The sequence below is a fragment of the Talpa occidentalis genome, unplaced genomic scaffold, assembly GCF_014898055.3.
Source record: "Talpa occidentalis isolate TD23 unplaced genomic scaffold, MPIMG_talOcc4v2.1 talOcc4.2, whole genome shotgun sequence".
Classification (NCBI taxonomy): Eukaryota; Metazoa; Chordata; class Mammalia; order Eulipotyphla; family Talpidae; genus Talpa; species Talpa occidentalis.
Genome location: NW_023602073.1, coordinates 124,626,448 through 124,650,055, shown reverse-complemented (window position 1 = coordinate 124,650,055; position 23,608 = coordinate 124,626,448). Strand labels below are relative to the sequence as shown.

Below are 23,608 nucleotides of genomic sequence, written 5' to 3'. Positions count from 1 at the left end.
GATAGTACATGACAAGGCAGCGCTTCCTAAATACGTACCCTTCTCCAGGGGGCCTGGGATAGAAGTGTGACAGGTCAAGAGGTTTTCAGTGTGGATGGGAGAAGAACTCCCCAGCAACTGTGGACTCTTGTACTCTAGCAGGGGCTGGTGGTCCAGGGGGCTCTTCCTCTTTGAAAACGTGTGGACCATGTGATCCTCCCTTGCTGCTGTCATCAAATTCATTGTCTTACCAGGAGGTGAGCTTGACAAAGTGGTGATTGAGGGCAGTGTCAGCCCCAGCATCGAAGGTTGAGAGGTAGGTGTCATTGGCACATGTAGATCATGTAGTTGAGATCACTGAAGGGGTCACTGATGGCAATAATAACCGCTTTGCCAGAGTGAAAATCAGGCCTGGTAACCAGCCATCCATTCCCACCTCCTGCCAAATCTGTTCACGCCAACCTTCACCGTGATGTCTGAGGGGCTGCGTTGTCTCCTCCATGAAAAAGAAGATGAGTGTCTGTAGAACTGGAGGAGCAGAGAGTTTCATGATTTTCTCAATGTCCTTTTCTTATGGTCTAAATTTCTTAAAAACAAGCAAAATTTCTACATGCCAGTGAAGTATCAATAACCGTAATTGTTGAGTATAATTATTTGAATTTTTAAATTTGATGTATTTATGAGAATGCATTAGATGATTGATCTACTAGGAATCCAAAAATTAACTAAAACTTTAAAGCAAAGCAACTTTTATTAGATACAAGGTTATTTATATTTACCAATTTTTTTACATTGGCACAAGACTTGTTAAAAAATCCAAGAAGCCATTAGAGTACATTAGAATGTATTTAATTGCTATAGTTTGATCCTAACATTTGGTTGCTAGAAATGTCCTTGAGCAATCATTCATATAGAACATAAATAACAAACATTTTAAAACAGCTCTCCCTATAGCTTTACATTCAAAATAAGAATTTTTGACATTTTCGGTACTAGTGTATAATGATATATTGAAAACCTGTATAGCAAAAGCGTTTGCATTCACTTATGAAAATGAGTGGGTGGACTCATGGAATTTTAGTGAAAAAGCTTTATGTTCAACAGTATTATCTGTTCTTTGAGTTTTCTGATAGGTCCTAGTGCTGTTTTTAGTTGAAGTTAGATGTTTCCCCTTGGATGCTACCACAGATTTTTCAAGAACCTGAAAATGAGCAGAATAATCTAGAAACCATGCCTTTTACCCAAAAATTATTTAACTTGGCATTTTTAAAATTATAAATTAATTTTCTTTTACTTTGATCATGTGGAATAGAAGGTGGCTAAACTGCCATAGATAGCATATAACTCAGTTTGAAAAAAAAAAAATTCCTTCCAACTTTTCCAGGATTTTATTTGTATAAGTGATAATGCTACTGGACCACTAATATATAGCTACAGTGAAATTAAATCTTTTTATTCATAAAACGTGCCAGATATTTTTCTAAGTATTTTACATGTAATGTCTTATTTTCTCCTTACTGCATTTCTATGAGGTAGTTCTAGATTCACTCCCCCATTTCATGGATTTGAAAATGAAGCTTATGATATTAAGTAGTTTATACTTAAGTAACTAGAAGCCCAATTAATTCCGCAGACCATTTCCTTTAACCTATGTCATATACCTGCATGGAATTTTTAAAAAAGGTGGGTCTTTGCCCTCTTATTGTGGTTGCATTCCTTTTTTAGAAATATATCACAAAAATACATAGATGGTAGGAATAAACCTTGAAACTTGTTCTAGGCACTATAATGAACAAGCACAAGAAATAAAAGCAGTGCCCAAAGGTACCTGATCCCTGGAATCAAAGAGAATGATTGACAGTAAATTCATGGTAAACAGTACTAATGCAAGTTCTAATTAAAAACTAATTCTTTACATCTCTACATGAATGATAAAATAATTTAATGTGCATTTAATGACACCATCTGTTCTACAATGTAACCTAAAACAAAGTCAATTGTTTATAAATTAAACTCAATTTATATAGGATATCTAATTTTTAAGTTGGAATATCAAATAATCTAAGCTACCCAAAGTCTGATTTTCTGTGCTTTAAAAATACCATCCACGGACTCCAAGGATTTTTTTTCTCTGTCTTGATGAGGTTTATTTTGGTATTTTATGTTCAAAGTCATTAGATTTCATAAAAACTGCTTTAGGGTAAAATTGCTTAACTTTAATATATTCATCACTTTCTTACTCTATGCTTAGCAGTGAATAAGAAAAAAGTGAAGTCGTAAATGTGTTCCTTGCCCTGGAGAAACTTGCTCTCTAGTTGAAAAAATAAGAAAAATACTTGAAAGATCAAAAAACAATAAAAGCCATTTCAAAATGAATACCATTAAACTAAGCCGATATTCAAGATAGATAAATTTTTAAACATGCTTCAAATTTCCAGTATTCAGTGTTTTTTAGTATTCTGTTTTTCAAGGGTCTACAGTAGACTTTTCTTATCACTTGGTTTCTCAGAGTAATTTGACATTTTTGTTATTCAGGTAGAATGTTTTAACCATTTCCTTTTTACTTTTATCCATTCTTTTATTGTGGTAACTTTGGTTTACAACACCTCTTCAAATATATTTTACCACACCATGGCCACCACCAAAGTATCGATAAACTTCTTCCATAGTCCACTGGACCCTCTAGCAACCTCAGTTCTGCAGTCAGATTTCAAAGATTTGTATTGGCTTGGATTTGTCAGTTCCTTTGTTGTATTTCTTTATATTGACACATGAGTGAATGACTCAGTATTTGACTTCTTCCTGCTGACTGATTTCACTTAACATTGTCTCCCCCAGGTCCTTCCATTTGTTGTAGATGGCAAGATTTCATGTATTTTTTATAGCTGAGTGTTATTCCATTGTGTGACACACATATACTACATCTCCTTTATCCAATCATTTGTCATTAGGCAGTAAGTTGTTTCCATATTGACTATTGTTAACAGAACTGAAATAAATACAGGAATGCATATTTCCCTTCAAGTTAGTGTTCTTATTTTCTTTGGGTAGATGCCTATTAGCGGATTTGATGGATAATATGATTGATCTACTTTTTAGTATTTTGAGGACTCTCCATACTGTTTTTCCATAGAGTCTGGAACAGTTTAGGTTTCCACCAAAAGAATATGAAGATTTCTTTTTCGCAGCACCCTTATCAACACTTAATATGATATTGGTCATTCTCACAGGTGTTAAGTGATACCTCATTGTTTTGATTTGCATTTTCCTGAGATGATGAACATTTTTTCATGTGACCTATTGGTCATCTATGTGTCTTCTGGAGAAATGTGTATTCAGATCTTCTGTCTGCTTTTTGATTGGGTTATTTGTTTTTCATTTTGTTGAATTATATGAGTTTGTCTTTTCATTCACCCTTGGATAGTAAACCCTTGTGGAATATACAGTTTGCAAATATGTGTATTGTTTCTTAAGAATTAAAACATGTAGAGAATATTTGGTGAAATTTATGTGGTAAATTGTTTAAACCTCATAACTAAATTTAGACATAGGAATTTTCTGTTTTGAAAATAAACTTCAACAAAAATATATAACTGTAGTCAGGAATTTATGACTACAGAAGCTACAAATATCTATTAATCCATTCATCTCATTCATCTATTTATATGTCAACCCAAATATTTATTGAATAGTGTTTCATTTTAAAATGGGCAGACAGAAAATAATAAAATGAGTGAAACATGAAGGATAATTGATGGCAATAATTGCTATGGAGAAGAATGAAGTAGTTGATGGGCATTGAATCTTCAATAAGATGATCAAGGAAAGCTTCACTGAGAAGGTGACATTTGAATAAAACTCCATATCAGAAGAGGGAGTAAGACAAGGAGATTTCTGGAGGAAGAACATTCCTGAAAGAGAGAAGAGCAAGTCCAAATGTGCTCTGCCTAAGACAGGAATGTTCCTGGTATGTTTGAGTGGAGTAAGTTGGACTGAGTAGTGGGAAATGAGAACAGGCTGGAAGCAAGTGTGTGGGGGGGCAAAGGGAGTGGTATGTAGTAGAGTGTGAAGAACATATAAATCCACTATGATGACTTTTACCCTCAGTAGGACTTTGGTGGCTAGTCACTGGAGACTTTTTCAGGATCCCTCTGACAACTATGTGAAAGAGGGGCAAAAAGAGAAAACACATATATCCCAGATTAAAGATACTTTTACTAATTGCAGGCCCAGATAATGGAGAAATAGAAGAGGTGGAGATAGTGATATGTGATTGGAATCTTAAACTTGTTTTGCACAGAGAATGGATGTGAAGGGTAAGCTCAAGGAAGGCCTTTAGATGACACCAATATGTTTGGCCTGGATAACTGGTCATGGAGCTATTTTTACTGTAATAGACAGACATCTTACAGGGGCAGTTGTGTGAGAGCATTAGCTCAGTTTTTGAAATTTCATGAGATGCCCTCTAGACAGTCAAGTTTGGTATGCAATTAGATATAGGAATCTGGAGTTCAAGGAGCTATCCAGCTGAAGACTAATAATTAAATTGTTTACCATGCACACTCTTCTCAGCATGAATGGAGAAATACTGCAAGAGTATGTGAGTTTTTCCCTGTCCAGAATATCTACAAGGAGTTTTTTTCTAATGGCCCTTCATAATGGTCACTTCCTTACAATGAAAACACCTACCAGACGTGCCAGCTGGCGAGATACCCACATGGCACGGCAGACCTCTCCTGTCTCACCCGCTGCTCCCCTCAGCAGTGTATTTCAGTCCATCTGCCTGTTCTGTTCCCCATTCTGTCTCTGGTGAATCCTCTCACCCTCCTGCACATCTGGCCTGTACCCTGGTTCTTGTATAAATAAATCAATCTTAAAAAAAAATTCTAATAGAGGTGTCAATGGGAAGAAAATATATTTTTAATTTTGAACCACTTCAGTAAGGACATCTGTAAAGGTAAGATACTCTAAGTAGATGGATGGGAATGGACAATAGTACATGTGCTGGGCAGTTCTACATTAGCTTTGATTTCTAATGGGTAGATTGTTGGAATGAGGACATTGGGAGAAGGATGTGAGATAATTTTGTATTAGGAGATATTTGGGTTCTAAGACAAGCATTTTTCTGTATTTGTTTAACCTAGACACTTCTTCAATAATGTTTTAAATGGACAAGTTATGTAATTACAACTGTTCTTTGGAAGGTCTGGGTGAAAGAAAATTAGGGTCTGACTAAAAGAATAAAGAAATGTTCTAGATTTTATGAAGTGATGAAGTAAATAGCTTTGTTAACTGATGAGGCTGCTATGTGGGAAACAGAGAAGTCAATGATATTGTCAAGGTTGTAGTCTAGGAACTACAGTCATTAATAACAGCAGAAAGGTTAGAAGGCAGACACCAATGGAAGATGATGAATCTTGTTTTAAATGTATTTGAACATTCAAATGAAAATTTCTATAGACAACAAAACTCACTGGCATGATTCTGGAGACAGGTAATGAAGATTTATTTATTTATTTATTACTTTTAAAGATTTATTTATCTATACATAGAAACAAGTTCCCCAATGCCTTATTCTATTCAGATAGTTTAACTCTGGGAATAAAGAATGTTGTGAGGAATAGAAAAAAAATATATTAAATAGGTTTTTTTAAGATTTATTTATTTTTTATTTATGCATGGAAGAACTGTGGTGCAGGCTGAGGTGCAGGGGATGAAAAGATTCATGAGAGACAGAGTGGGGAACAGAACAGGCAGATCTACTGAAATGCACTGCTGAGGGGAGCAACAGGCAAAGCAGGAGAGGTTTGCTGTGCCATGTGGCTTAGCTCCCTGACTGGGGATTGAACTCATGCTGCAGTGGCTTCCCATTGCTTCACAGGGCTGAGACATAACCCCGTGGGCCACCAGGGAAACCCTGTAATGCAGATTTAGATATGGAAATAATGTGATTGCTGAAGTAGCTTATATCAGAACAAACAAAATAATAAAGTAATTTATTTTACTAATTTAGTAAATTTCCCAACACATTTACACACTTTCTTTTCATTTTTTAAAAATATTTATTTATTTATGCATATAAGAGCTGGGTTGTAAGCCAGAGGTGTTGGGTTGGGATATGTATGAAAGAATTCACCAGAGATGTGGTGGGGAGCAGAATAGATAGATTGAAATATACTGCTGAGGGGAGCAGTGGAAAGACAGGAGAGGTTTGCTGTGCCATGTGGTTTGCTCCCTTACGGGGTATGGACTCTTTTGCAGTGGCTGGCTGTGGATTGCTTCATAGTGCTGAGCTTAAACCCTTGTGCCACCAGCGAGGCCCACATTTGCACATTTCCCTCTTTGTTTACTTTGTTTACAGATATTCATATATGAATATCTGCAAATTTGGAACTTATATATAAAGTAATCCAAAATATACTATCACTGGGACTCATTTGTAGAAACAAAGCAGTCTCCTAAATTGTCATTTATATGTGTTGTTTTGTTTCATGTTTATGTAATCACTTGAAAGTATTAGATTTTAATAGAAAGTCTTTATTAAATACCTTGTATAAGTTATGTAATGTAAATGGGTTATTTTGTTATTTATACAGTTTAAGGGGAAATCAATTTCTTCAACACCAATATAAACACACTGGAACATTTCTCTAACCCTTTAGACTGGCTCAAAGCAGTCCATGCACTAAACCTTATTGTAGAATACTTTTTTAATGGTAATGAAACGAAATGTAGAGAGTGCATGCCAAATATATTATCTTTTAATTATTTCTGCCTTATGTGCCATCATATATAGGAATTATGTAGATCTGGGACATACCCAATTATAATGAGAGATATTTTTAAAAAGAACAAAAGTGAATGATACTCAGAATGTTATATAGAACATGAAAAGGAAAAAGGAAGATTTTAAATTTAAAAATGTTGCCTGTGAGGTCCGGGCTTGGGAGGGTGAGAGGATTCGCCAGAGACAGAGAGGAAAACAGAACAGGCAGACTGACTGAAATACACTGCTGAGGGGAGCAGTGGGTAAGACAGGAGAGATCCGCTGCGCCATGTGGGTAGCTCCCTGGCAGGCCCCGGGATCGAACTTGTGCTGCAGATACTGTGGATAGCTTCACAGTGCTGTGCTTAACCTCCTGTGCCACCAGGGAGGCCCTATTTGTTCATTTATTTTGTGGACTTATTCAGGCATTAAAATAGTGGATGTAAAAAGGAACACAATTCTTTAGAAGTTTTTAAGGTGAGAATATTCAGAGCAAATTTGGTTATGAATTTTATAGTGACTAGATTATTCATTAACTTCAAAATGATCATATTTATTTTTCCAGTTATTAAAATTTTTTTTCCTTATAACTTCATCTTAAAGAACATCATGAATCTCCAGTTTAATATAAGTTCTGATTTTCTAGGTAGATGTTATGGAGTTCATTATTCTTATCTCTGTCAATTGCCTAATTTACAAATAAGCTGAAACAATTAATCCTTGCAAGTCTCCTGTATTAATTATAGTTGTAGGCAGATTTACTTGCTGTTTTGTAATTCTTTTTGTCACATTTTTACTGTGTTTACTATCTCAGCTTGAAGCTTGTTGACATGCTGATTCATGTTTTAGTGTACTAGATAGGTTTTATTCATCTAGAGAAATGAGTATAAAGAGGTCACACCTTATAATCACACTGGCATTTCTAGACTGTGTAGGCCATATATCTCCTTTTAATTTAATCTCTGAAAAATGTACAGGGATTTCTGCAGCTAAGCTGTACAAATCAATAAAATTTATAATCAAGGCTGTCTAATCTCTAAACTTAATATAAAACTTCACAGCTATTGATTACATGTGAAGGATCTGCAAGCTGTTAATCATGCATGAAAGCAGAGAATAAATGGTGACTTCAAAAAAGGAAATGGACAAATAATCATCAACCCTGCAGTTCTTACCTATCTTTCTACTTTTCTGAAGCAAACATGTTACCCATCACTTGAATTTTTTAAAATCAAATGAAGTGTTAAGATGAATCAATAACCATTATCCCTTTTGAAATTTGTATACTTGAGCATTTTTTCCATTGTAATTTAGAAAATGTCTCTTCTTTCTCCAGAAATTTGCTGAAAATCAAATTAGTCTGTTTAGTATGCTTCCAGAAGGAATGAAACAAAGACCTAAGTTGATATATTAAAATCATAATCTTTGTAATAAGTAAAATGAGCCATACATACTTGGATTATCATTGCAATGCAATTGTTGTGGCTTATTTTAAGGGAAATGGAGCATTCCATGTCATAAGATACACTCACTTAAAATCAGCCCGCTTAACATTATATTGCACCTGATAAAAATTTCTTAGGTTAAATTGAGTGAGTAATTCATTCAAGGACAGATGTAAGATATTTGTAAGGGAGATATATATTTGAGGAAAACATGTTTTTTTGCACTTAACTAGTGTTAAAAGGGTTAGGACCAAAAAAGATATGGTTTTGTTTTTGTTAGACTTTAAAACAGAAATTTAGGCTGTATTACATATTCTCTTTTACATGCATTTACAAAGTCATATTGATGTAAAAACATTTTAATAAATGCTATGTGGCAATGATAGAGTAGGATTGTGAAAACTACTATTTCAGTTATCATTTAGAACAAATTATTGACTTGTCTTTTCATTCATAAAATTATTAATCCAATATTTAATATATTTGTATCAATGATACTATGGTGAAAAAATGAACCTACTTTCAAAGACCATAAAAGAAAAGAAGATAAAATAATGTCCATTTGAATTCATATTTTAAGGCACATGCCGTACTACTACAGTACCTGGTACATATCAAGTAGTTAATAAATGTTTCCTATTATTGGGCCTCCCTGGTGGCGCAGGGGTTGAACGCTGGGTTGCGAAGCTGCCCGCAGCCTCTGCGGTGCCAGTTCGATCCCCGGCTGCTCCTCGGCCACCCGAGGAGGGTCCCGCATGGCGCGCAGACCTCCCTCTGCCTGCTCTGCTCCCCGCTCTGGCTCTGGTGAATTCTCTCACCCTCCCGTGCTTCTGACTGTACCCAGTGCTTGAATGAATGAATGAATGAATGAATGAATAAATAAATCTTTTTAAAAAATTTAAAAAAAGTTTCCTGTTATTAAAAAAGAATTTAATAAGCATATAGTGGACTAACACAATCCATTCATAGAAAAATAAGAATTTGAAAATATCGTTCTATAGAGAGACCACTGACATAATCTTCATACAAATATTAAGGCAATTTACTAAATGAAGAGATAAGGAATAGAAATTATATCAATGACATGGATTTAATCACAAATCTAATCATGGAATAAGGCAAGTATATATTACTTACATTTCTGTAATCGTCAGGTAGGACCATCTGATGATCTTGGTGTGTCATGAATCTTCAGGTAGACTAGCTACTACCTACTGGCTGATACACACTCACCTTGCTGGTAGAACTGGAATGACTCAGTCTGTTCCATGTATATCTTGAAGTGGGGGGGGGGGCAGGCGGGGGAGAGGGTGAGCAGATTCACCAGAGACAGAGTGGGGAACAGAACAGGCGAATTGACTGAAATACACTGCTGAGGGGAGCAGTGGGCTGGACAGGAGAGGTCTGTTGTGCCATGTGGGTTAGCTCCCTGGCTGGCAGGGGATTGAACTCTGTGCAGTGGCTGTGAATAGTTTCAGTGCTAGGACTAAACTCCTTGCGCCACCAGGGAGGCCCTAAAAGTAGTCACCTTGTTTTTTATGGTGTATGTTATGCGATAAAGTTTTCCGTATTAATGTTTTTAGGGTTATATACAAATCAGTCAGACATTTTGTGTTTAATTAATGATGCAGCTAAAATTTTTCATGAAAAATAAAGAAAATGCCTTTGTTTTGTTTTATGTCTTATCCAAGTACACTTATCTATAGAGAATGTTTTATTTTTTAAGTTTTCTTTAAATTATAACACATACATGTACTATGCAATATTAGGAATGGATTGAACTTGATTTATTGATTTTAATTACCTATTTTTTTCATAGTTTAATATTATTACATAAAAATATAAGTGATGATCAACAAAAGGCCCATAAATTTTCAGCTGCCAGTATTTTGAACATTAGGCTTCATGGTACATTTAGTTGGATGTACCTGTTGGGAGAAAAATTATCTAGATTTGCATATCACCTTGGTATTTTTCTTTAAAAATCAAATTATTTACTTGGCATTATTGTACAGGGAATGCAAATACTAAGTTCATTAGAATTATCCTGGTAACATTCTTCAGAGCAGTGAAAATTACATGTTTTGGTTTAATTTAATGGTGTGCTTATTGTTCTGATGGTACTTGGTAAATATTACTGTGACTCTGCAGGAGAACTGAGTGAGCCATTCACCCCCTGTCACTCTCTATCCCCTGAGCCCAAGCATGTCATTTCAACAACAGAGCCAGAAAGTCAAAAGAGATGACAATTGACTTGAGGCTGCTTCATGTTACAGTACTAATCAAGTCATCTCACCAACTTATCATTAACTCAATTTGACCCATGGGAGCAGAGATGAAATCTTTTTGGCAAGACTAATGATGCTATGAAATTGAAAAGATGTGCAATATAAAACTTTCACCGTAGTAAAAAATAATAAGAATATAAAGCATCAAAACTGAGAAAAAAAAGCCATCTACCAAAGACCTTAAGTGTTTTTCTCCCACAGTGTATACCAATGTTCACCTTTATTCAGAAATTTAGCCTAAATTATTTTATATTTTACACTAACAAATATTTTTCCTGAAAATCAGGAAATTCACTTTCCTAGTATTTGTTTTGATAAATGGAATGGAAATTTTGCACTGCAGTCAGCTTTGAGGATTTCTGATGAAAAGGCAGCCAGGAGCGCAGAGCTCCTGTCATGCTTCAGTGTCCTTACTTTGTGTACATCTTTGACAAGATCTTGCTTTTTTACTTGGCATGAGCTTTGGGAAATCTTCTATTTTTCTCTGACTGGCAGCTGGATAATAAGTTTTATCATTAAAAACTGATTCTAGGGAAATATGATCCTTGCCCTCAATTCTCTTATAGCTGCTAAAGCTTTTGTTTTCACAACTCTTTCAGAATAACTAGAGATTATCACTACAAAAGGACATGGATATTGACCTGTCATGTCACGTGTTGTTTAGCAAGTACCAAAAAATTGAATTGTCTTTTGTCGGGTATCTGGTACCACTTATTAAATCATCATGTTGTTGAGAGGAGACTCAAAGTCAACAGGTTTTATCTGTTCCTTTGCCTTTATTTTTTTAACATTCAAGGATCATTGTGTAGTTCTTTATTTCCTCTTTAGACACACAATTATAGACATAAATCCCATGCTTGATCTATTGAGAATTCAAGTAAGACAGTGATATGCTGCTTCTTTATTTATCTGCCAATTATATAATACTGGTTATAGATTTGATGTTTAAATTTTCTGCCATTTCTTTTTATTTCATCTTGATGTCAGGTTAGCCTTTTTTACTGTAAAAACTAGGAAATAAACGAACAAATAAACGGAAAAATGTCATGTCAGAAATGAGTAAATTTGGCTAATCTACATTTGGCAGGAAATGCTTTCTCATTGCATATGCCTTTTTTTATTTTAACTTAGAACAAATTTTCCTAAGATTCATTGAAAATGAATGAATAGAATGACTGGAAGTTCCAGGAATATCATATTGCCAGTTTAGTTGCATATCTGTTCACAGGACACTTAATAAGAATTGAGTTTCTCTCCTAGAGTTGAATGAAAAGGATGAGATTTTGCTTATGTTCCAGTATTCCCTCATGCTTCTTTATGTTCTTGCTGCAATCCCCTTTCTACCCTATTCTCTAAGTATATCCTATTTGGCCTGAAACATTAATTCATCTGCCTGTTTTCTTAGTCTTATGTCATAAATTTAGCCTAGTCTAATTGATGATTTAGGGGAAAGTGTTGGATTATTTAGTGTGCATACTGAACACACAGCTTTTTGAAAAATAGAATGAGCTACAAAGTTTGACTTCATGATTTTTTCTTTTACCATCATAATTTTTAGATTTTCTTGACTTACCAGTTTCTAGCCTGAAGTCACACTCCTTTTTAGCCCCTTAACTTTAATACATTGCCATCTTTGGATTTCTGTACTTTCAGTATCTGCACACCTAACAGAACTGTTAAAAGCAGTTATTTGATTAATTTCCTGCACAATGACTTTACATAGTCCATTGGCTCAAGTTCAGTCTTTCATCATGACATTCAATGTTCTCCTAATCATTTTCCAACCAATTTTTCCTATATAATCTGCTACTAGACAACTTGTGCAGCAATCAAATGGGATTACATATTGTTTACAACTGTGTTCTGCATATTTGTTTCCTTTAATTTTATATTATCTTTTTCTTAACTTAACATCTTTATTATATAAATGAGAAATGTCTTTAGGTCACATTAGCATCCTCCACGATATCTGGTATTATACACTTTATATTATAAGCAGTCTGTTTTTAGATTAATAGATGCATGCCTTTCATAACCTATTAGATCAATAATAGATGACTTGTTCAAAATATTTTCATATGATCCTTTGCTTCATGAATTTTATTTCTTTGCTATAGTTTTTCCCCCCAAATTTCTCCAAAACTTTGTCCCACACCTTTTTTTGATTCCTTGTTTTCCCCATATTTGTATTTATCAGAATAACAAAATGAAGGATAAAGAGAGAGAACTGTTTTATAAAATCATTTGTATGAAATGAATAATAGAAGTTTGAAAATAGAAACAAAATTGGAGAGAAAAGAACATTAAATATATTTCAAAATACTTGACATACAGTGCATTGTTGAATGTGATTTTCATTATTTTGTCATAGTTGCTGTTACTATGGTATTTGTTATACACATTGTTTACTATGCTACGTCTCTTTGTGCCACTCACCATGATAGATCATTTTTTCATATTATTTTGTCCTAAAAACAGCACTTATGCGCATCTTGTATATAAAATAGTGGGTTCCTAAGCAATATATTTCTATTTCCAGTCTATGACAATTTAGGTAATTATTTCAATATAGAAATTTGAACTTTTTTATGTGTTCATATTTCATAAATACAGTGCAGTTTTTGATGAAGCACAAATAATGGAATAATGGGTTGGGATGAGGAATTTATGTAATGTTACTGTTTTTGATAGAATTTTCTTTGAATAAGTTTCATGGTAGTAGAGCAGTTTCAAGTTTCTACTATATATAATCACTCTACTTTAAAAATGTATGTGTGTTTTTTTGTAATCCCATGTCAGACATAATAGAACTCAGAGGCATTGCATGCCTATGCATTAATGCATGCATGTATGTATGTTTATGTGTACATAAATAAGCATGCGTGAATACATATGTGTGCTGGTATATACTGTATACCTAAGAAGGTCCTAGTTTAATTAAAGTTTAAAAATGTTAAGGCATATGCCAATTAAAACTATTTGCACAGTGTCTTTGAGTTAATACTGATGCTATAATTAAGTTTTGGCTTGAAATGTGCACGTATATTTACTTTGTGTGTAATTCATTTATATTGCACTAAAAACAATACAATTATATTTTAAGGCACTATTTTAGTAATAACAGTTCAGCTTCCAGAATGTATTATGAAAAAATACGCTGTAAATTCCATATTGACTTTGTTAAATGATTCTTTGCATCTTACATAGCTATTTCTACAATTATTTTGATTTATGCCAATTAATAGGTGTTGGCTACTGATATTATATTATGTTGGTTGATACATATATAAAGGATTTATCTAACTATGCTTTCCTGATTTTCAGTGAGAATTTTGATATAATTTATGGGAATGTTGAAGTAAGCAGCATTTAAATACACCAAAACAAATATCATTCAAAGTGAACCATATATAGGGCCTCCCCGGTGGCGCAGGGGGTTGAGCGCAGCAATGTGGAGGTGACCGCAGCCTCTGCAGCGCGAGTTCAATTCCCAGCCAGCCGAGGAATAACCTACATGGTGAAGCAGACCTCTCCTGTCTCGCCCGCTGCTCCCCTCAGCAGCGTACTTCAGTTAATCTGCCTGTTCTGCTCCCCACTCTGTCTCTGGTGAATCCTTTCACCCTCCTTCACAAGTGATGCATATATATATATACACACACACACACACACACATATATATGTATATATATGTATATTTTATATACTACTCAATAAATATTTCTTTTTCTATTTCTTAAAAATATAAGAATTGAGAATAGGGGGTACTCTGTTATCGTATGTCAGTGTCCTAGTATGTAAGCTATCTAGCTATGCTTTCAAAGTTGTAGTAGAAATCAAGGTAAGTACAAATTGAATAGTGAAATTAAATGAAAAGATGACTGAGATAGAATGATCACATAGAAACAGAGAAAGTCATAAAGGAGACAATGTCAGATCCAAAGGGAGATGTAAATGAAACTATTATTAGTCCTAAATATACTAAGTAGAGCTGTAATCTTCATTGTGTTTTATTTTTTGCTGTATGGGTGATTTTCACTCATATATTTAAGGTATATATTGCAGAATCTTAATTTCTCATTCTAGGTATTTTCAGAACAACGTATGATCTAAGCTGAACAAGGCCACTCAATTGTACTTGACTGTTAACCTAGCAGGCAGCACAATCATAATCAGGAAAATGCAGAATGATCCTGCCTATTACTGCTTAGTCAGCTGTTGGGCCATCGTGCCTAAGACTGTGCTTTCTGACTAAAATGAAAGTGTCATTACCTCACTCTTGTGCCTAGTATAAAGAATTTCAAAAATGATTAGAAAGACTTATCTTTTTTTCCAGCCTACTTACAGTGCTTAAGGTAAAGCATACAAGACACAAGTGGTATAATAGGGAGATGAGATACTTTGAACAGTCAGAAGACTAGCAGGCAGCATTTAAAACCTAAGCGTTCAATTCTACCATAGATTAATTTGCATGTATGTGTATATTTTTTGCAGTTTTGAAGTGGTATAATAGGGAGACACAAGTGGTATAATAGGGAGATGAGATACTTTGAACAGTCAGAAGACTAGCAGGCAGCATTTAAAATCTAAGCATTCAGTTCTACCACAGATTAATTTGCATGTATGTGTATATTTTTTGCAGTTTTGAAGTTTTAATTTAAATGGCCACCAGAGTGTATTTCAGCTAACACATTAAATACATTGAACTAGAATCCCAATTTGGGCTTGCCATCTGTGTACCATGATGATTATTTTTACAGGAACTGAGATTTAATCTAAGAAATGGAAATTTATAAAAAGTACCCAAATTGGTCTTTTTTGAATTATTTATTTTTTTTTCCTTTTTTCCCTACTAAATTCTGTTTAACCCCAGAATATTGGCTCTCTCTAGTGATTTAAGATAAAAAGAGACACAAACAAGACCTTGATCTTGGCCTTGAATTTAAGTTCTTCCTCAAATAAATGTATTAAAATTATGCTGTTTATTGGTTGTTTGCCATGTGCACATTGTCATAGCCATGACTTTCATAAAGTGTAATTATTTTGATTAAGTTAGACGATTAAAGTTAGCCTTGCATAGGAAAGGATACACTTAGAAAACAGTGATGGATGGACTCCAACCTTCAGAGTGCTTAGTTCTGCCAGCATTTTCCAGCTGAGTGAATAGTCACCTCCCTGTTTGGTTTGGGTGACAGTGGATGGATTGTCAGAAATTCCTAGGAAAAAATAGAGATCAAGAAGGATAGATGACAATGTGAATATACACATGTTCTTGTAATTTTTCTTACATTCTTTTTTGCTCTGCTGAGCAACATCATTACTTAAATAATAAATGTTAATTAATATCTGCATCATATTTTGTCAATGGTAGTTTAGTGTTACAGTTAGACTAATTAGTATACAGCATAACTTGGTGACATGACAAATCATAGAGCAGAACATGTAGGCTCTTATCCATTATTATATATTGATATATTAGCTAATTCACTTGCTCAGTAAGGACAAAAAAAAAAAAAGAAAGATGAGAAAATGAGCCATAACAAAAACTATAAAGGTATTGTGGTTAAGTTCTCAGGTTATTTTGCCACCAGATTCCTGTGTACTGTGAGTTGTTGACAAATATCCACTTCATTTCTTTTCCTATTGGTAAATCATAGTCCCTGACTGAAACTGTCAAGAGTAAAGTTATGAATATATAAATACAAACAAAATTCAGGATGACTTCCAAATTTTCTTAGGTTTGTACATGTGGTGTTCTGCGCAATGTTTTATTTTTCCATAAATATTCATGGTAAAGCTGACAGCTATCTGGATCTTTGTTTTATTTTTCAGAACCTATGAGAACCCCAAAGACTTTGAAGATTGCTGAGATACAGGCAAGACACATCGCTGTGGACTGGGAATCCTTGGGTTACAACATTACTCGTTGCCACACTTTTAATGTCACTATCTGCTACCATTACTTCCGCGGTCACAACGAGAGCAAGGCAGACTGTTTAGACATGGACCCCAAAGCTCCTCAGCATGTTGTGAACCATCTGCCACCTTATACAAACGTCAGCCTCAAAATGATCCTAACCAATCCTGAAGGCAGGAAGGAGAGTGAAGAGACAATTATTCAAACTGATGAAGATGGTATGTTCATACTTCCTGATTTTAAAAGGGGAAATTATATAGCAAGAATGAGGTGGTTGCTTAAAAGTTTTTCTAGATTACCTAATACTGAATTTGATTCTGGAGCTACATTCTCTCAAAGAAGATTAACTTTGTAAAGAGTGTGCCTTTTACCAAAAAAAAAAAAACAAAAAAAACAAAAACATAATATTCTTCAGAGAAGCATCCAAATGCTAGATAAATTGGGCCTGTATTTTCTTTTTCATTTTATATAATATTAGAGAAGTTGCCACAACACCAAAAATTTAAGTAGAGGTTTTTCTTATTATATGTTCAAAATAATTTTCAACATTTATGGTACTATATCTATTATGTGTATATGTGTGTGTGCGCGTGTGTGTTCATATGACATATTGATGTTTAAATGTGCTTAGTTAAATATTCAGTTTTTTGTATTTTTACATTTTTGTATTTTTATGTTTTCATTTACCATAACATTTGAAAACAACCCTTTTAACTTATTTCATTCATTTTTTGATGACTTTATATAAGTCTAAGTGTAAAAAAGGTCACCATTCATATATTTAAGTAAAGGCCATTACCAGTTATCAGCAAGTTATCATCTTTTATCCATCTTACTACCACCAATTAGTTGAACTATAGCTTGCCCAATATTTACTGATGCTTCTGAATCATTAACTAATAGGAACAAGCATCTATAGTTATATTAAATGAATATAAAATATATGCAGTAGTACATGAATACACCAAAAGTATGTTGAATCCTATACAAACATGTTCATAAGTTATAATGTTTTAATGTTATATATTATTTTAATATAAGACATTTTATTGTCATAATTTCCTTTTATGAATGAAAGCATGTAGGAAGAAATGTGCTCCATAGGGAAATGAGGCAAAGCCAGACTGTAGGTCAGGAGTCATGGGCATTATGTCCGGATGATGATAATTCTGACCATGGCAAATCCTGCTCTACCTCTCCATTTTCTTATCTTGGTATGAAAAGTTTAAATTAGATAATCTATAAGGTTCTATACCCTTCTAAAATTCTGCTTGATTAGTTTATCAACTAGTAAAAATACTTTTTGTTTAGGTTTCAGAAAACAGGGTGTATTTAATATCTGAAATGTTCCCACATTCACCCATTCTGAACTTAGGGGTCAAATGTGTATTTTGATGTCTACCATATATGAGATTGACATAAAATAGCTCACTATATCATAATTCCTAGGAATCCCCATCACTCCAAGTTCTCTCATTCTGAATGTGGAAATAAGCCTCATTTTTCCTGTTGTTTTCATTGTATTAAAGCAAATGAGAACTCCTTAACCCCATTTAACTCGGATTTTGAAGGAAACAATTTCAATTATCCTAAATCATTCATGAAGTTACTGTATTAACTAGTATTAAATCCTATTGTAGTACATAAACACAGACACAAAAGTTCTGAAAATTTATTACTCATTTTATCAAGTGGTATAGATGTTAAAATATCTATATTACACTAGATATTTTTTACCCATGTTTTTACTTACATGTTTATTTCATACACTTAAAATTTAAAAGAACATGATTTCTTCCATTTGTAGTTTTAGACTCAACTCAATAACTTGAGTTTTGTGCTTTTTTAACTAATGACTCTCTAACAATATAATTCATTTTGATAGCTTTGTTTGGTATGGTTTTTTGCTTGTTTTTCCTTTCCATGAACCAAAAAATGAAGTCAGACATATAATATTTTTCCATATACATTAAATTTTAATGTGTTTTTGAGTTTACATATGGCAAGATTAATAATCAGGAAATGGATTGCTGAGAAATTTTGATTGATGTCTTAAATTGATAAAACATGTCACTATGCTATTTATTTTACCCCAAAGTAGTTTCATAAAAGCAAATAACATTAATTCTACATTCTAATTTTGATATTATTTTCTATTTCTGTTTTATTTTAACCTCTGCTTTAAAGATTTTTTTTTTATTGGTTGTAATGCTACTGAGTTATGTATCATTATTTCATAACATGATCACATAGTATGGTGCGGTTCTTTTCTCCTTTAATTTTATGGAGAAGACTAAATGATTGAAGGATTTGCAAGTAACAGTCTTCAAATCTGCACAGAAAGCTTTAGTTTCTATGTAGAATACTTGCTGTGTCTCAGTGCTCCTGAGAGAGGCACAGAATACCTAAATCATAATCTATTATTGCAAAGATCTATGGATTATGATGATCTAATTAAGTCAGTCTTACTAAATTATTGCTGCCCTATATACATAGAAAAAGAATAAATTATCAACCATCTAATAAAAAAATATAATTCCGTGAAAGAGTTCTGGAGACATTAATAAATCATGAGCGCAAAGCTAAAATGATTTCCCACCAGAACCCTAAGGTAGAATGTATATTTAATTTATTGCATACTTTTTTTAATGCATGGGTAGAATTTTTTGTATGAGATTTTGTTTTCATTTTTATCCCAGCATTCATAAAAGTCAATATTATGGTGTTAGCTCAGCAGAAAAGTCTAGTTTGGGGATATTTTTCCTAATACAAAGCTATTTTTAAATGTACATTCATTATATATATATATTTTTAAAGATTTATTTATTTATACAAGAACTGGGATACAGGCCAGAGGTGCGGGGTGGGGGGTGAGAGGATTCATCAGAGACAGAGTGGGGAGCACAACAGGTGGATTGACTGAAAGACAATGCTGATGGGGAGCTGCGGGTAAGACAGGAGAGGTCTGCTGCTCTACAAGGGTATCTCCCTGGCGGGCAGGGGATCAAACCCACATTGCAGAGGCCGCAGACAGTTTCACAGTGCTGCGCTCAAACCTCTACACCACCAGGGAGGCTACATTCATTATATTTTAAAGGCTATAATGCATATTTAAAGTAATCTTGCCACACCCACCTTTCATTTTTCCTGTCTTTTTCTTTTGAGAGTTATATATTAAGGGACTTTCTTATATGCAAAAAATATTTAGCTGAAACAGCTCTCAAAGAAAACACAAGTAGGGGAATAAAAGTGAGCATTCTGTCTTCATTAAAAGTTATTCATGCAAAAATGTGAACTGACATTTCCCACAAAGTGAACACTGCTGTTCTTGGTCTTAGCAACTTAGCGCTATGTTTATAAAAATCTTGAAACTACATGTGGATGTTATCTGTATATAGACAGACAATGTCTGTCTTCCTTCACAATGCAGAGAGTTACTGAATACAGTTTGTCCATACCCCTAGTCCCACCTATTGTGTGTGTGTCTTGTCATTCAGCTAGTATACTTCTTTCTCTCATCTGCTATACTGGCCTAAGTGAAAAATCAGTGGTATAGAATTCTCTTGTCCACAATTCCCCCCAAAACTTTTCCCTCCCATTAATTTAGCATGTAGGTACTTGAAGTAAATCCTACTGACAAAACCAAACATGTGTAAGAGAAATATATTAATTCTAGGGACACTACCACATTTCTACTCTTTTTCCAGTGTGAAATTATGGACATTTTTAAAGTGTCCCTAATGTGTGAGCAATTTTAAATATCCACGATATCGTTTAATATTTGTTGGTCAATTGGGAACACAAGTAGTGATTATTGTATGATCAAATAAGCATTCACTCACTAATTGGGATTTTTGCCTCCTTCTGCCCACAGTAGTTACCATCTATGAAATGTACAGAAAGGTGAAGAGTGTTTTTTCCTCAGTTATATTATGCTTATGTCATTTCAGTCTAATAGAAATAACAGGTACTTCTTTGCAAACAAAATAATGCCCATGACAGACCCAGTAGATACCACAGATTACACAGAGAAGACATCAAAACCCGTCTGCCTTGATTGACTACTGAGCACATGCCCACATTGTGGATCTGGGTGTGAGTGCAGTGGAAGGAATGATTTTGGTAATTTTCTCAGAGATCTTAGCTGAACATTTCTTCTGAAGTTTACTGCTGGCATCTTTCCTATTTACTATGGGTTTCTTTCCTTTATGAATTTATTATTAATGTACCAAATTACGTTGTCTGTCCCAGAGGTCATAACATCATTCATCATCTCCTTGTGTTTGAAATAAATCTTACTCTTTTGACATATCATTCAGAATTTCTTGATGCTGCAAGCCACGACACATTGCATTTCCTTTGATCCAGTGATTTTTAATTTATTTCAATCCTCACAAAATTGCTGTATACTCTGAAACTACATTTCTAGATAATGTCATGTGTGAAGTTCACTGAAACGTTAGATTAAAAAAAATATTAATTAAAAATCACACTTGCCCAATATTGAGGTCAACACTTTCAAAAGAAAACACATTTTTAGGCAAAGTAGGATGGATGAGGAATATTTTTAAATATTACTAGGACAAGAAATTGGATATTTATGTGAATAAATGGCAACTACACATTTAAGTAAAATATTAAAAGAAAAATGCATTTCCACAAAAGCATCCTGTAGTTTGTGAATAGAAGCTGACACATCATTCATTGCTGCCACTGGGTATTGACAGTTATATGACATTTGCAAATAAGGACTAGAATGAAGGTTTCTCAGATCTTGTCATACCTGGGGCACTTCAGAACTGTTATACTGATTGTTGAGTTCTAAATGAGTCTGATGTTATAAAATGATTTGATTCATAGCTTTGAAAAAGTGAATTTCATTTTAAAGACTGAAGCAGTGATACAGTGATATTTGAACTTACTCATCTTAGTTTTTCATTTGTAATGATCAGTGCTGTCATTTTAAAATTATATAAATTTATAATATGTAGGCTATAAAAGCCATGTGGATTATTAATGGGGCATTCTAATTCAGTATTATGTGATTTGGATTTTGAGTCTAAAGTGCTAATTATTTTCATCATCCATTATTTTATGAATTTTGTTTATGGAGACTCTTGGGGCTTATAATCTTCAAAAAATTTTTTCAGGGAAATACAACTCTGTTCTTGAAACAAATTACAAATGAGATCTTCATGTTATTGGAGGTATACAACAGAGAAAACTAGACTACACAATTTAGTCAAGTCTCTAAGGTGATAAAATATTCTTTTGAATAAAAAATAACTTTGCAGTTGTACATTTCCTGCATTAGATGTTTATAGACTTACTTTATTGATTTATTTTTACTGAGGTAACATTGGTTTACAGTATTTTATTATTCAGGGGACCAGAGTCACACCTCCTCAGATATATGTTACCACACTACATTCACCACCTAAGCATCTATAGTCCTTTACAGAGGTCATGGGGCCCCATACCCCTTTGTTCCTAACATCTTCCTTCCCCTTCTAGCAGCCTCATTCTGCAGTCATATTTCTAGGGTTTGTTTTGGTTTAATTTTGGTTTAATTTTGTCAGTTCCATTGTTTCGTTTCTCTGTATTCAATATATATGTGAAATCATCTGGTATTTGTCTCTCTCCTTGTGAATTACTTCACTCACCATAATTCATTCCTATTCCACCCCATGTTGGCCAAATATCAATAGCAGGAGTTCACCTTTTTAAAATAACTAAGTAGCATTTCATTGTGTGTATATACCACATCAGTTTAAGCCACTGAATTGTTGTTGGGCGTTTAAGTTGTCTCTACAACTTGGCATGCATCCCTTCAAATCAATGAAATTGCTTTCTTTAGGTAAATACCTAGTGCTAGATTTGCTGGATCATATAGTAGATTTATTTTTATTTTTACTATTTTGAGGAAACTCCATACCATTTTTCATAAGGCCTAACCAGTCTACATTCCCATTAACAGTATGTGAGGATTCCTTTTCCTCCACACACTTGACAACATTTGTTGTTTCTGGTTTTTTTTTTTTAATGAGGGTCATTCTCATTGGAGAGAGGTGGTATCTCTTTGTGGTTTTGATTGACATTTCACTGATGATAAGTGATGATGAACATTTTTTCATGTGCCTGTTTGCCATCAATATGTCTTCTTTGGAGAAGCATCTATTTTGAATTGTATGAGTTCTTTGTAAATCCTGGCTATTAACCTGTTGTCAGATGTATGATGTGCACATATTTTCTCCCATTCAGAAGGTCATCTTTTTGTTTTAATGATAGTTTCTTTTGCTATGAAGAAGCTTTTTGGTTTGATGTAGTCCCATTCATTTAACTTTTCTTTCGTTTTCTTTGCCATTGGAGTTCTGTCCCTGGTCACATCACTGAAGCCAGTGTCACTGAGAGTTTGGCTATGATTTCCTCAATTTATTTCATACTTCCAGTGTTGCATCTAGGTCTTAATCAATTTAGTAAACTTGGTGTAAATTTCTATGTACTATAGTCAGAACATCGATCATATAGTATATTAGCTTTTAAAAACACATTTGATGTTGTTTCTAGTTGTGTGTACCTAGCTTTACATGACTTAACTTGTTCTGATTCTGATGTAAGGATTGTTATAACCCCACGTTTGTATATTTGTAGTGCCTGGCCCTGTACCAGTCAATTCTCTTCAAGGAACATCCTTTGAAAATAAGATCTTCTTGAACTGGAAAGAACCTTTGGATCCAAATGGAATCATTACTCAATATGAGGTACTGGGAGAATGAGGAAGTTAATAGAAATGTAGGATGAAGAAAAAGTTAAAGGAAAAAGTTAGTTTCCCTCGAATAGAGAGATTATTATTTGTTTTAGGGAGGCAGGCTTAACCTTGTCCGACAGACTTACCAATGTTTATAATATATACATTTTTGTAAAATTAAGAAGCACATATTTCATACTTTAGGGGAGGCTATTGAATGTCACTTGTTTCAGGGTAGGATTTAATATCCAAAAAAGGAAAAATATGTTATTATTTTAACTATACCAAAACCTCATCTCAACTTTGAATACAAATCATTCTTATTTTTAAATATGAGAAGTTATAAAGAAGAAACAAAATGATCATTTTAATTATACAAGTGTGTACATTTGTTGCTGCTTAGTCACTGCTGATTAGGGCATAAAATACTTAAATTTCTGGTGACTACAGAGTGCTTTATGCTAACAA

At 33.8% G+C, this 23,608-nt stretch overlaps 1 protein-coding gene across 4 annotated transcripts in view; it reads left to right on the top strand.

Moving 5' to 3' along the window:
* The window catches only part of PTPRK (protein tyrosine phosphatase receptor type K), a 524,091-nt gene that overhangs the window by 396,234 nt on the left and 104,249 nt on the right, over positions 1–23,608 (top strand). For all 4 annotated transcript variants that reach the window (XM_054697815.1, XM_054697816.1, XM_054697814.1 and 1 more), the window contains exons 8-9: positions 16,308–16,610; positions 23,044–23,153. In XM_054697815.1, coding sequence (XP_054553790.1) covers positions 16,308–16,610; positions 23,044–23,153 — 413 coding nt within the window. The remainder of the gene's footprint in view (positions 1–16,307; positions 16,611–23,043; positions 23,154–23,608) is intronic.